This window comes from Euleptes europaea, chromosome 18, assembly GCF_029931775.1.
Source record: "Euleptes europaea isolate rEulEur1 chromosome 18, rEulEur1.hap1, whole genome shotgun sequence".
Lineage (NCBI taxonomy): Eukaryota > Metazoa > Chordata > Lepidosauria > Squamata > Sphaerodactylidae > Euleptes > Euleptes europaea.
Window position 1 is genome coordinate 11,779,701 of NC_079329.1, and position 13,111 is coordinate 11,792,811.

At 48.4% G+C, this 13,111-nt stretch overlaps 2 protein-coding genes across 2 annotated transcripts; one reads left to right on the forward strand and one right to left on the reverse strand.

Moving 5' to 3' along the window:
- Positions 1 to 1,987: 1,987 nt before the first annotated feature.
- Positions 1,988 to 6,810, forward strand: TSEN34 (tRNA splicing endonuclease subunit 34). Its single transcript, XM_056863078.1, has 4 exons — positions 1,988 to 2,239; positions 3,163 to 3,313; positions 4,930 to 5,181; positions 6,623 to 6,810. The coding sequence occupies exons 1-4, from the start codon at positions 1,991 to 1,993 to the stop codon at positions 6,808 to 6,810; spliced, it is 840 nt and encodes a 279-aa protein (XP_056719056.1). The 5' UTR covers positions 1,988 to 1,990.
- A 1,426-nt stretch (positions 6,811 to 8,236) lies between these two features.
- GRWD1 (glutamate rich WD repeat containing 1) lies at positions 8,237 to 11,958 on the reverse strand. The gene is made up of 7 exons (XM_056864250.1): positions 11,748 to 11,958; positions 10,420 to 10,537; positions 10,070 to 10,241; positions 9,764 to 9,977; positions 9,508 to 9,650; positions 8,680 to 8,877; positions 8,237 to 8,566 (listed from the first exon to the last, which is right to left on the reverse strand). The coding sequence occupies exons 1-7, from the start codon at positions 11,956 to 11,958 to the stop codon at positions 8,255 to 8,257; spliced, it is 1,368 nt and encodes a 455-aa protein (XP_056720228.1). The 3' UTR covers positions 8,237 to 8,254.
- Positions 11,959 to 13,111: the final 1,153 nt, after the last annotated feature.

Consider the following 13,111-nt stretch of genomic DNA (forward strand, 5'->3'; position numbering starts at 1 on the left):
AAATCCAGCACTGAGTAAGCCCCATGTAGGCCTGTGAGTCTTACTGCAAAGTAGAATCACAGCCTAAGGTGGATGTGTGTGTGGGGGGGAGAAACTGTGGGGTGGAGGCTGTTTGTGCATGGAAGGTTTTGGCTTGGATTTGCTGCTGTCAATAGACTTACGTTTCCCCCATCCGAATTCACAAAACTCTGCGTTATTTAGCTTATTTTTGAGTTTTAAGAATTTGGATTGGGGAAAACGTGCGTCTAGAGAGCCGCAAAGCCAAGGGAAACCCCCCCCCCCATGCATAAATGGCAGGAATTAGGGAGGGGCTATGGTTCAGTGGTAGATCATCTGCGTGGCATGCAGAAGGTCCCAGGTTCAATCCCCGGCATCTCCAGTTGAAGGGACTAGGCACGTAGGTGATGTGAAAGACCCCTGCCTGAGACCCTGGAGAGCCGCTGCTGGTCTGAGTAGACAATACTGACTTGGATGGACTGAGGGTCTGGTTCAGGATAAGGCAGCTTTGTGTGTATCAGCGCGGCAGACTAACTCGGGAGTAAGCCCCACGTAGGCCTGTGAGTCTTACTGCAAAGTAGAATAGCAGCCTGAGGTCGTGAATGGGTGGGGGCTTGGGCGGAACTGTGGGGTAGAGGCTGTTTGTGCATGGAAGGTTTTGCCTTGGATTTGCTGCTCTCTATAGATGCACGTTTTCCCCATCCGAATTCACAAAACTCTACATTATTTAGCTTATTTTTGAGTTTTAAGAATTTGGATTGGGGGAAACTTGCATCTAAGAGAGCAGCAAATCCGAGGCAAAAACCCGAAGCATAAATGGCAGGAATGTGCTCTTGCAAAAACTTAAATTAGCTCCTACCTTTTCACGTAGCAGTAGAAGCTGGTAGGATTCTGTATCTGTACGTGTACCCATAGCGTTTTAACAGTTAGATTCCAGTCCAGTAGCAGTCCAGTAGCACTTTATAGACCAACAACAGTTTCGGGATGAGTGTTTTAATGAAGGGAATCATAGAATTGGGACCACCAGGGTCATCTAGTCCAACCCCCTACACAATGCAGGAAATTCACAACTACCTCCCCCCCACACCCCCAGTGACCCCTACTCCATGCCCAGAAGATGGCCAAGATGCCCTCCCTCTCATCATCTGCCTAAGGTCATAGAATCAGCATTGCTGACAGATGGCCATCTAGCCTCCGCTTAAAAACCTCCAGGGAAGGAGAGCTCACCACCTCCCGAGAAAGCCTGTTCCACTGAGGAACCGCTCATAACTGTTACAAAATTCTTCCTAATGTCTAGACGGGAACACTTTTGATTTAATTTCAAACCGTTGGTTCTGGTCTGGCCTTCGGGGGCAACAGAAAACAACTTGGCACCAATGATTTGTGCACTTCTTGAAGAGCCTAGTCCGCACAGGCCCTTGCTAAGTAAGGGGCATTTTATTGTTTTAAATTTCCCCAGATTTCTTCTGGAAAGACAGAGGGAGAACATTTGGACTAGTAACTATCGGGCACCAGCAGCCACCTCTCAATTCGGGTAAGGGATCATTTGCATGTAATGCAACCTGTCCACACCTCAGCATCAGGTGCGTTCGGAGGCTGCTGGGAAACACCTGTAAACATCTGGCCTCACCTCTCAGGCCTTTGCATAGCACAAGCATTTTCCCTTGGTGTAGTGATTAAGAGAGGTGGTTTGGAGCGGTGGACTCTGATCTGGAGAACCGGGTTTGATTCTCCACTCCTCCACATGAGCAGGGGACGCTAATCTGGTGAACTGGATTTGTTTCCCCACTTCTTCACGTGAAGCCAGCTGGATGACCTTGGGCCAGTCACAGCTCTTAGAGCTCTCTCAGCCCCACCTACCTCTCAGGGTGTCTGTTGTGGGGAAGGGAAGGTGATTGTAAGTTGGTTTGATTCTTCCTCAAGCGGTAGAGAAAGTCGGCATATAAAAACCAACTCTTCTTCTTTCTAGGGAAAGACACGAACGGGCCCTGCTATGATCCGAATCCACATCTTGGAGGGAAAGGCTTTTGTGTGGAATTCCGCTGACGCGCGGCGTATCCGAGAGGAACATCGCATCATTGGCACGCTGGTCGGGGCCTTGGCTCGAAAGCCGCGACAGAACGTGCGGCTGGGGCTTCCCCTCCAGCTGCTCCCAGAAGAGGCCCGGCTGTTGGCAGAGAAGGGTGTGGCAACCTTCCTTAAAAATCTGACTTCCCAGCCCCTCGCAGATGATGCAGGCCAGGTAATAGTCAGTCTGATCTTTGGCAGTCCCCTACAGAGGAAAAGCCCCATATTCTTGGCAGATCTGGTATTGGCTAGGGTGAACATGAAGGATAGGCCACGTAGATGCCATTATTTGTGTAGAGTGGTAGATCATGTTGGGTAGCTGTGTCAGTCTGTCTGTAGCGGTTGAAAAGAGCAGGAGTCCAGTAGCACCTTAAAGACGAACAATATTTCTGGCAGGTCATGAGCTTTTGTGAGTCACAGCTCACTTCTGAAGAATTTTGTTAGTCTTTTAAGGTGCTACTGTACTCTTGCTCTTTTCTACTGTGTAGAGTGGATCAGTATTAAGAACATAAGAAAGGCCATGCTGGATCAGACCAGGGTCCATCAAGTCCAGCAGTCTGTTCACACAGTGGCCAACCAGGAGCCTCTAGGAAGCTGACTTGCTTTGTGTCCTAGAATCATAGAGTTGGAAGGGACCACCAGGGTCATCTAGTCCAACCCTCTGCACAATGTAGGAATTTCACAGCTACCTCACCCACACACCCCAGTGACCCCTACTCCATGCCCAGAAGATGGCCAAAATGCCCTCCCTCTCATGAACTGCCTATGGTAATAGAATCAGCATTGCTGACAGATGGCCATCTAGCCTCTGTTTAAAAACCTCTGGTGAAAGAGCGCTCACCACCTCCTGAGGAAGCCTGTTCCACTGAGGAACCGCTCTAACTATTAGAAAGTTCTTCCTAATGTCTAGATGGAAACTCTTTTGATTTAATTTCAACCCGTTGGTTCTGGTCAGACCTTCTGGGGCAACAGAAAACAATTCGGCACCTTGAGTCCCTATGAGAAAGGCGGACTATCAATAACATAAATAAATAAATGTGGAGGTGGAGAAAGAGTGGCGCTGAGCTGGCTGGCCTATGTTTGCAGGAACCCTTGGAGGCGGTGGATGCCTACCAAAAGGAGCAAGAGGAGAGCTATCGGGAACAGCTCAGGCTTGCTGGCGAACAGAGGAAGGCCCTGATGGGCACCCTGGCTGAACGCATAGCACAGGGTCAAGCGAAGAAACACCAGCGGAAAGGGGAAGAAGCAGGTGAGTGAAGCTTTTTCTGCTATCCAGTGCTTTTACGATGGGGAAAGAAGAAGAGTTGGTTTTTATATGCTGACTTTCTCCGCCACGTAAGGAAGAATCAAACCAGCTCACAATCGCCTTCCCTTCCCCTCCACACAACAGACACCCTGAGAGGTAGGTGGGGCTGAGAGGTGTGTGACTAGCCCAAGGTTACCCAGCTGGCTTCGTGTGGAGGAGTGGGGAAACCAACCCAGTTCACCAGATTAGCCTCCATCGCTCATGTAGAGTGGGGAACCAAACCCGGTTCTCCAGATCAGAGTCCACCGCTCCAAACCACCACTCTTAACTACTACACCACACTGGTTCTCAGATGGGGGAAGTCCCAAACGATATGAGAACAGGTAGACGGGCCTGGACCAGTCCCATATCCTTTCTCAATCCGTGGCAAGAGATGGATGATCCAGGAAGCAGAGGTTGCTGGAAGCACCCACTAGAAGATACTATAAATATTCTTTAATTCCATTTCTGCTTTTGAAGGTGTTATGATTGCATACATTAGCACTCTGTACTGAAGCTGTGAAGGCTATAAACAGAAACACGTTTTCCCCTTTCTTTTCTCACCTTAGAATCACCTAATAAAATGAATAGCTGATGGTGAGAAAACTATCCTTTGCGTAACGAATAATTGTGTTAAGAGTCACTGCCACTAGCTTAAAGGGGGGATTTGGGTGTTCATGGAGAAGAACTGTCAATGGCTATGGACCTCCAACTGACAGATGCCACAAGCAGGAGTGTTGCCATCGTAACTTGCCTTGTGGACTTCCTAGATATATTTGGCTGGCCACTGTTGGAAATGAGATGCAGGAGGCCTTCGGACCAATCAAGCAGGACTTTAGATCTTTAGTGCTAACAATATACACACTAAATGCCCTGTGGAGCATCCTACATTAGGGGCATTTTGATTTTTTTTATATATATATATAAAAATTTAGATTTTGTTTAGATTTTGTTACTGTAAATAGCCATAATCACTTCCAGTGATATTCCCTACTCACAAACCGTGGGTAATAGGTGTAAGGGTTATTTTCAGATGGGGTTCTTGGCCTCTAATCTGCATCTCCAATAACTGTTTCTGACGTTATGCCCACTTAAACAATTTCTATAAAACCATGATGATGTATCAAATAATTTTTGAGAGCCAGCGTGGTGTAGTGGTTAAGAGTGGTGGACTCTAATCTGGAGAACCGGGTTTGATTCCCCACTCGTACATATCAAGCCAGCTGGGTGACCTTGGGCCAGTCACAGCTCTCTCCGAACTCTCAGCCCCACCTACCTCACAAGGTATCTGTTGTGGGGAGGGGGATTGTAAGCCGCTTTGAGACTCCTCAAAGGTAGAGAAAAGCAGGTTATAGAAACCAACTCTTCTTGTAGAAATATATCTTGAGCATAGGCAATATCTACGGATGTCTTAAATAGATGGGATGGAAGCTGCTGGAAATGTTTCTCTGTGAAGGGAGCATAAAATTTGATGCAACATTTTGTGTCTTATCAGCCACCGGAAGGATCCAGGAGGGGGCAAGATCAGCCAGTTTTTCAGTGCTGGGTGCAGGAATATTCACCGTTGCTTTTATTTCCAGAGCCTCTGTCGAAGTCCGTAGACCAGGAGCCGAGTTTAGTGTTTCCCCGCGAAGCTATGATGGTCCAGCTCCCAACGGAGCGGACCCAACGGCTTAAAGAAGAGGTAGACTGGCGTTTGCCCTCTGAAGATTGGCCGTATGGTGGACAAGCAGAACACGAGATGCGTTACCGTGTTTTCCAGGACCTTTGGGAACAAGGCTACTACATCACCAGTGGGAGCAAATTTGGGGGCGACTTCCTAGTTTATCCAGGTAGAGGAAATGTCTGGGGCTGGCAGGGAGTCGGTGGGTCTGTGGACACTATTTTAGTGAGCCCATTCAAGGGGAGAGTGAAACTGATTAATGTGTTCTAGTCCCACCGCAGGTCTATCTAGCTCAGAATAGGCGGTCGCTCTCCAGGCTCTTGAGTAGAGAAAGCTCTTTCCCTACACCTTATCTCGTACACCATTTAAGCTCCCCTTGTGTAGCTAAGGCAAATTAAAAACAGCTGGATAGCCATCCTTCATTTTATGTTTTTGGAGAAATAACACTTGACTGATGGAGCCACCTGCCCTACATCTAGACGCCTTTCAGGGCATTAATTGAGGAGAAACAGCGATGTGCTGTCTTCAGAAACATCTGCCTGCCTCCGGTACTGTTCTTACAATCTTTGCATTCAGGCATTTACAGAGTTCTGTTGAAGTTAGCTTTCTAATTAATACTTTTAAGGTTTCCAAAGCAAGAGACAAACAAAGGTGGTTTGCCATTGTTTGGCTCTGCATAGCAACCCCATCCAAGTAGTAACCGGGGCCAACCTTGCTTTGCTTAGCTTCCAAGATCAGGCTGCTGTGGACCATCTTGATTGGGGCAAGAGATGAGTAGGGGTGGATTGTCATCACCTGCATAGCAACCCTGGTCTTCCTTGGTGGTGTCCCATCCAAGTACTAACCAGGGCATACCCAGCTTAGTTCCCAAGATCTGATAAAATCTGGCTAGCCTGGGCTATGATCCTGCTCTAGTAAAACTTATTTTTTTAAAAAAATCTGAACCAAGGGCTTATCTGCAAGAACCTTCCTTGGATGTTATTAAGCTTCCCATCAGTTTTCCTGTCCTATAGCTACAGCTTTTAGAGCCCCGTGGCACAGAGTGGTAAGCTGCAGTACTGCAGTCAAAAGCTCTGCTCATGCTCTGAGTTTGATCCTGACGGAAGTTGGTTGCAGATAGCCGGCTCAAGGTTGACTCAGCCTTCCATCCTTCCAAGGTGGGTAAAAAGTACCCAGCTTGCTGGGGGGTAAAGTGTAGACGACTGGGGAAGGCAATAGCAAACCACCCCATAAACATAGTCTGCCTAGTAAACGTCATGATGTGACGTCACCCCATGGGTCAGGAATGACCTGGTGCTTACACAGGGGACTGCCTTGACCTTTATACCCACGGCAGCAGACTTCAGATCTTGCATATGTCCCCATAGTCTCTTGGGAATGGCAGTTCGCTGAGAATCCTTCAGAGCCTCACTTGCAGAACTGCCACCCCCAGGGTTCTTACAGGGTTTGTTAGCCTTAGATAAGTGCACGTTGCTTGTTTCTGGACCTGAGGATATGGACTGCGCAAACCCCATTCGTTCTAGAATAAAAGGCTGTTGCAGTTGAGGATGAGATATTTCGTGAGACTGGGCACTCTTCCTCTGGTAACCTTTCTGCCTTCCACCCGACAGGTGACCCAATGAGGTTCCACGCCCATTACATCGCCCTCTGTGTGCCTCGGGATGCACCTCTCTCCTTGTGTGACATCATCAGCGTAGGACGGCTTGGCACAAATGTCAAAAAGACTGTTCTTCTCTGCTCGGTGGATGAGGAGGGGACTGTAGCATACACATCCTTGCAATGGAGTGGGATGCAGTGAGAACGGACTGATGGTTGTTAATGCACTGAGCTCTCAGTGCGCCATTCCAACAACAGCAAGGGGTTGGTACTCTTCAGCGAAGGCTGTCCTCGGCCACCTTGCTTGCAATTGGCCTTCGTTGCCCTTTCTATTGCATGAACAGCTGCAGTAATTCCTAGAAGGGTACTGCAATAGCCAGCCCCTTGTAAGAGCAGCTGCAGGGAGTTGGGTGGGGGAGCACCATGTCTAGAAAGAGGTCGACTGCCTATTTCTTACCCAGCTGCCATTTATAGCCTTGGCAGTGGCGTTAAAGTTAGCCTCTCTTTCCAGCCCTGCTTTGTATCTCCCCTGCTCAGAAATAAGAAGGGACCAAAGCTGAGAAAATAGGGTTGGGAATATTTATGAGGGGCAAAGGGAGCTCTCTTCCTTTTCTTTGTGATATAAAGGTGGACTTATCAGACAAGCTCTTCTGCGAGCAGTCCTGAGTGGCCAGCAAGACAGATGCTTATTGATCCCCCCCCCCGGTGGGCCAGGCACGAAGTCAGCTAAACAGCTCAGAAGATGCGCAGAGCTGCACCAACAAGCGTCCAGCAGAGGGAAGGACTGAGCCCAGGGGGTTAACTTTCTTTCCCAATAATTTATTTGATTAAATGCAAATACACTGTTCCCTTCCTGTTCTGCCTTGTTCTTTGTAAAGGGACTTTGGAGGGATTCTGCCAAGTGCTGCTTCCCTGCAGTTAAGGAGGCTCTGGGTGTATTCTGAGCTTGGCCCCTCTTCCACCACACCAGAACGGTTGATTTGTTAGACTTAGGGGGTTACTGCATTATGTATTCCCAGCGATGTGTTAAGGGTTTGAAACTGTTATAAAAAATACTGTTCGCACTTCGTTTGGCCCCTTTAGCTGTGAAGACATTTTTTAGCCGTGGCATCCAAAAACCCTTTTAAAGTGATGTATTAAGAGTTTGAAAATGTTATTAAAAACATCACTTTAAAAGGGTTTTTGGATGCCACGCTAAAAAATGGTTGGAAGACGTCTTCACAGCTAAAGGGGCCAAACGAAGTGCGAACAGTATTTTTTATAACAGTTTCAAACTCTTAATACATTGCTGGGAATACATAATACGGTAACCCCCTTAGTTATGGAGGGTTCCCCCCCAGCCCAGGCAAACAGGTTTTCATTCCTGGCACAGAATATAGAACTGTTAAAGTGGCACACAGATAATTCTATCATTGGAAGACAGAAAAGCGGAGGGTCTCATTAGACTAGGGTAGCTGTGGAGACTTCCTTTCCTAAATGAATTAATTCAGACCACAAAAAAAAGCCATTTTGAAAGGTTTCCAGTCCATGGGCTGATGCCCCATTGTGAAACAGGCACCGCTGAAGCAGAGGCGAAGGACCCCCGAAAGAAAGCTAGTCTGAAGTTCTTGGGGGACAAGCAGCCACCCTTTTGACAGCCTCTCTTCTCAGATGCTGATGGTTCGAAAGATGTTGAAGCCGGATAGCGCAGTGGTGACGAGGACGCCGGGGCACTGTGGATGCCAGTGCAGCTCCTTAATGTCACTCTCCCCTTGGTGAACAAACAGCAGTTGGGGCGGGATGGAGGCCAGAGCGGGGTCCTCCCCCTCCCCTGGGTCGTCTCGCTCCACGGCCAAGTCCCACTGAGTCACCTGGTCGTCGGCACCAGCCGCTGCAAACACGCCACTGTCCATGGGGTGCCATTCGACAGAGGTGATGGGGGCCGTGTGCTGCTTGAAGGTGGCGACGGGCGAACCTTTCTGCAGGGAGAGGAAAGACCAAAAGGATGGTTTGGGTGGAGGGTTGGCAGTAGCGTCCAGAAACTGGGACGGGAAAAGAGGACAAGCAACACAGAGCAATCGAAGCAACTAACCTGGAACTGCCGCAGGTCCCATATTTTTAGGGCCCCATCGTCACCGCCGCTTACAATAAAGGGCTCGTTTCGGTTCCAGCTGATTACGTTGACATCTGCGTCGTGTGCCCGGCTGATGGTCAGCATGCAGGCTTGCCCAGGGGCCGCCCTTGTATCCCAGATTCTGATGGAAGCATCTGCAGAGCACGATGCAAAAACCTGCCCCGAGAACAAGGTGAAGGGATTGGTACACAAGGTAAGCCCGTCCAGTGACAAGGCTCTCATGGGTCCGTATAGCTTTACATCAGGAACGCAATGCCTTGCTGATCTGGAGCAGATAAGTGACCTAGATACTAGTGCTCTTTACTTCACACTGCTCCGAATGCAGTGCTCAAAATAAGTTATGCAAAGCAAGGTTTATACAGACGTACTCCTTTCATATATAAAGATGCTCGCTTCGTGAGCCTGCAGAATTCAGGATTTTGAAAACGGAATGATGGGGTGGAAGGAGACGGGTGTAGAGGTAAAGGGAAAGACGGGCACAGCCAAAACTGAGCCCTCCTAAACCCACTGCTTTAGGCATATCTAATGCTGCATGGACACAGTGTGGTCGATTAAAAACAGTATAGAAGTTCTTTGATGCTACAAGTCTTTCCACCATTTACAGCACATCTTAATGAGGTCTAGGAATTTAGGAAAAGTAAAGCAGGGTAAGCTTGATCTAAAGCAGGGGGGCAGGGCAGGGAGTGAATTTTTCCCAGAATATTCAGATTCTCACTGTGTATGTACAATGCAGCAAAAATTATTACCCCGGGGCACATACAGAATTTATATGCAACTACAACTCACCGTGGCTTCATTAGGAGACCACTGCAAGTCTTCCACCGATGAAGTGTGGGCTGTGAAAGGCCGCTGATCTACAAACCACGAGCCATCCTCTTTGGGTGTCCACAAATGGATATTTTTGTTGCAGTCGCCAGTTAGAAGAGTACCTGGAATGGATGGCACAGAGTATCTTGAACTGCAGCCCAGCTGCCAAGGTCTTCCCACTTCCTCGGTGGGGCCAATGACATCCCGCACAGCTAGCATTCCCCTTTCCAATTACCCGGTTTCTTGGGGGACCAGTCCATAGCAAACCCTTCTGTCATATGCCCGGCAAAGGAGAAAATTGGTTTGATTTTAGCCTGCTCTTCTCGCAGGAAAGCAGCCATGGCCTGCGCATCTGACACAGCAACTAGTGCGCGCCGTAGGTCATATAGCTCCACCTGTCCTTTCTCAGACCAAACAGCCGCTATCTGTGAACCACCAAACTCGGTCACCTATGAAAAAAAGACAGGGAGATCCATTAAAGTGAAGAGTTGGGCTACAGAGAGAAGAAAAGGAACAACCGGACAGGGAATACGGGTCATACCCGGATTCTGTTAATGCCCCCATAATGGGGGACCATAGCCAATTCCAGCTGGGGTTTCTTCTCTTCATCGTCATCATCATCTTCTTCACTGTCACTGCTGCTCTCTGACCCCAAAGCTTCCTTGCTGGCTTGTTTAGTCCCATGGAGGTTGTGCATTTTCATTACCATCAATCTAACGGGGTTGGGGGGGGGGAAGGGAAGAAAGCGGTATTTATAAAGGGCATATAAACAGATTTATGCCCGTGCTTGCTCAAACAGTGCGATTGCTGGTTTGCGAGATGAGAGGCCCATCCTATATTTTATTAGAGTATCTTTAACCACCTCTGAAAACAGACTTGAGGCACTCTCACCTGTTGGCATTGGCAGTTTCAGCCTGGGTTCCGGCACAAAGGAGAAGACTCAGCGGATAGCTGGTTCGATACTCACCAAGGGAGTCTCGCAAGATGTCAAAACTCAAGCAAGGAGCACCTGGGTTTGGGTGGATAAAAAGAAAGGAGACTCTGACTTCACTTTTATCACAATGCTCTTTTAGTCTCGTAGTTAGGTCTTGCCACTAATTCAATCCTCTTTTAAACACTCTGAATGCAAGGATCAAGTTGTTACACTGCTTAGCAGTGAGCAAAAGTTGTTAGGTAAGATTAAGAGGACCTGGCGCATACACAGGGGATCACTTGAAACAGGTAAATGGCCACTTAATGTCCTTTGACCACTTTCCTAACCTTACCGAATAACTCAGGGGTCTGCAAACTGCGGCAAACTCCCCTCTAGCCGCGCGATTGCTGGGCAGGCGGCTCGGCGGTTCCTGCCCCCCCCCCCGCCTATCAGCTGTTGGGCGGAATGGGCTTCCTTTGGTGGACCTGGCCTCCGGCTGAGTCCCATTGGGAGGCCATGTCTACCCACTGGCTTTCTTGGCGGTTGACCTGAACTCCGAGGAGGGGAAAAAGTCCCCCTTCAGAGGCCAGGTCTACCAATTGGCTTCTATGGGCCTCCGGAGGCCAGGTCTACTGCCAAGAATGCCAATGGGTAGACCTGGCCTCCCAATGGGACTCAGCTGGAGGCCAGGTCTACCAATAGGCTTTTATGGCAGTAGACCAGGCCTCCAGACGAGGACTCCGGACGGGGAGGGGGAAATGGCAGGCACTTATAATTTAATTTTTATCAATAAATAAGGTCACTATTAAGTATATCATGTTTTATTCAGTGTACCTATAGTTTAATTAAGACTTAAAACTTTAATTAAAGTTTATTAAGTTAATAAACAGTGTTCCTACCTATACAGTTTAAGTTTAAGAAATTTGGCTCTCAAAAGAAATCTCAATCGTTGTACTGTTGATATTTGGCTCTTTTGACTAATGAGTTTGCCGACCCCTGGAATAACTTACTCTCTGCTAAGTACTGTAACAACTTGGTCATCGACCCTGCCTCTCCATATGCTTGTGGCAGGCGTATCTTCCAACCTAACCCCCTGCCTATTTCAGTACAAAGATCACTTACACATCTAAGGCGAATGCACAGGACTCCAGCGCCAGAGTCCTATAATCCAAATGCATGCAGCCCAGGAGGAGCCCACCTCCAGCACCCCATATCTGATTTACACATCGTAAATAGACCCACCCTTCCTAGCAGCTGTCCCTTTCAGCTCCCCAATGTAGAGACCAGATCCACAGAGCTTGCTCACCTGTGCCTGCACGGTGGTAAAGCCGATAAGCTCCTTCATCCATCACCAATTCTTCTCCAGGCGCTGGAGGAGGACCTTGCCCAGGTACATAAACCCTTCTTTCTTGAGCCTGCCCGCTCTCTTCCTTTTCCCTGTGCATCTTCTCCCCCATTTCCATATCTTCCTCCCCATCGCTCCCGCTTTCCCCGTCCCATGTGTTACCGTCCTCCATCTTGGATGAGGGCAACAGCTCCGCCTACCTGTATTCTGTCGCGATTCAGCGTCCCTGACTTCCGTCGGCGTTTGTGCGCATGCTCACACTGTGTTCCCAATAGGGGAGCGCCATTTTGGAAAAGGGAAAGACAGCGCGTCACCGTTTGGGAAAGTGACCAGATCTCTCTCTCTCTCTCTCAATTCAAAGAGTTGATTCTCCTTCCCATAATTTTTGTTCTTAACGTTCAAATTACCTCCCCCCACTCCGGGAATCAAAATTTAGGTAAGGCAGTAGAGGAGACGTATGAAGAGGTGCGGGAAGAAGCCTAGGAGTCGCAAGAGCCGCCATCTTTATTAAGGGTACCCGGTCTCTATTCGTAGAGGCAGGCAGAAAGCGAGAGAGGACTAAAACTTTTTTTGTTTTTGTCAAGGCAGTGGAATATTTTTTTTCTTTTTTAAAAAATATTTTTTTTATTTTTATAACATTAAACAAAACAAATACAATAATAAAAAATAAAGTAAAAAGAAAATACAAAAAGAGTATTAATTATATGCTCTTATTAGTACATTCATAGTTACAAAATTATAAAGTTCATAAAAACAATAATTTTTTTTCTGAGCGGTAGGCGGTAACTCGTTATAGAAACAAAGTAAGTGGCCCTAATAGGAAACGGTAATCGGGGGCACCATTTTGAGTACGGGTACAAAAATGCCCGCAGCCATTTTGAGCGGCTTTAGCCCGATCGCCGCCATCTTTGAAAAGGGCATTTCCCCCCCCTCCACCCCCCCCCGAAGTCTCGGAAAAGGTCGCCCTCTTCGAAACGTCTCCATTTATTTCCTAGGAAGGCCATTTTAAGTACGGGCAAACGCGCCAAGGACATTTGGGCAAAGGGCAAGGGCTGCCCTGCCTCCATCTTGGATGAGGGCGGTATCCTGAGGCGCCATATCTGAAAAGGGCAGGGGGCGGGGCTTTGTCACCGTGGCGACCGAGCATCCTCTGCAGCCCTGTTGATTCCATCAGGCGTTTGGTTGCGCCTCTCGGCCACTGGAGGCCCTTTCTCTCTCCTTCCACGGCTGACCTCCTTCCTCCCTGCTAAACAGCTAACTCTGATCGCTTCCAGACTCATCCGCCAGCTCGCTCACGCTAATTAATTCACTCGCTGGGTAAAACC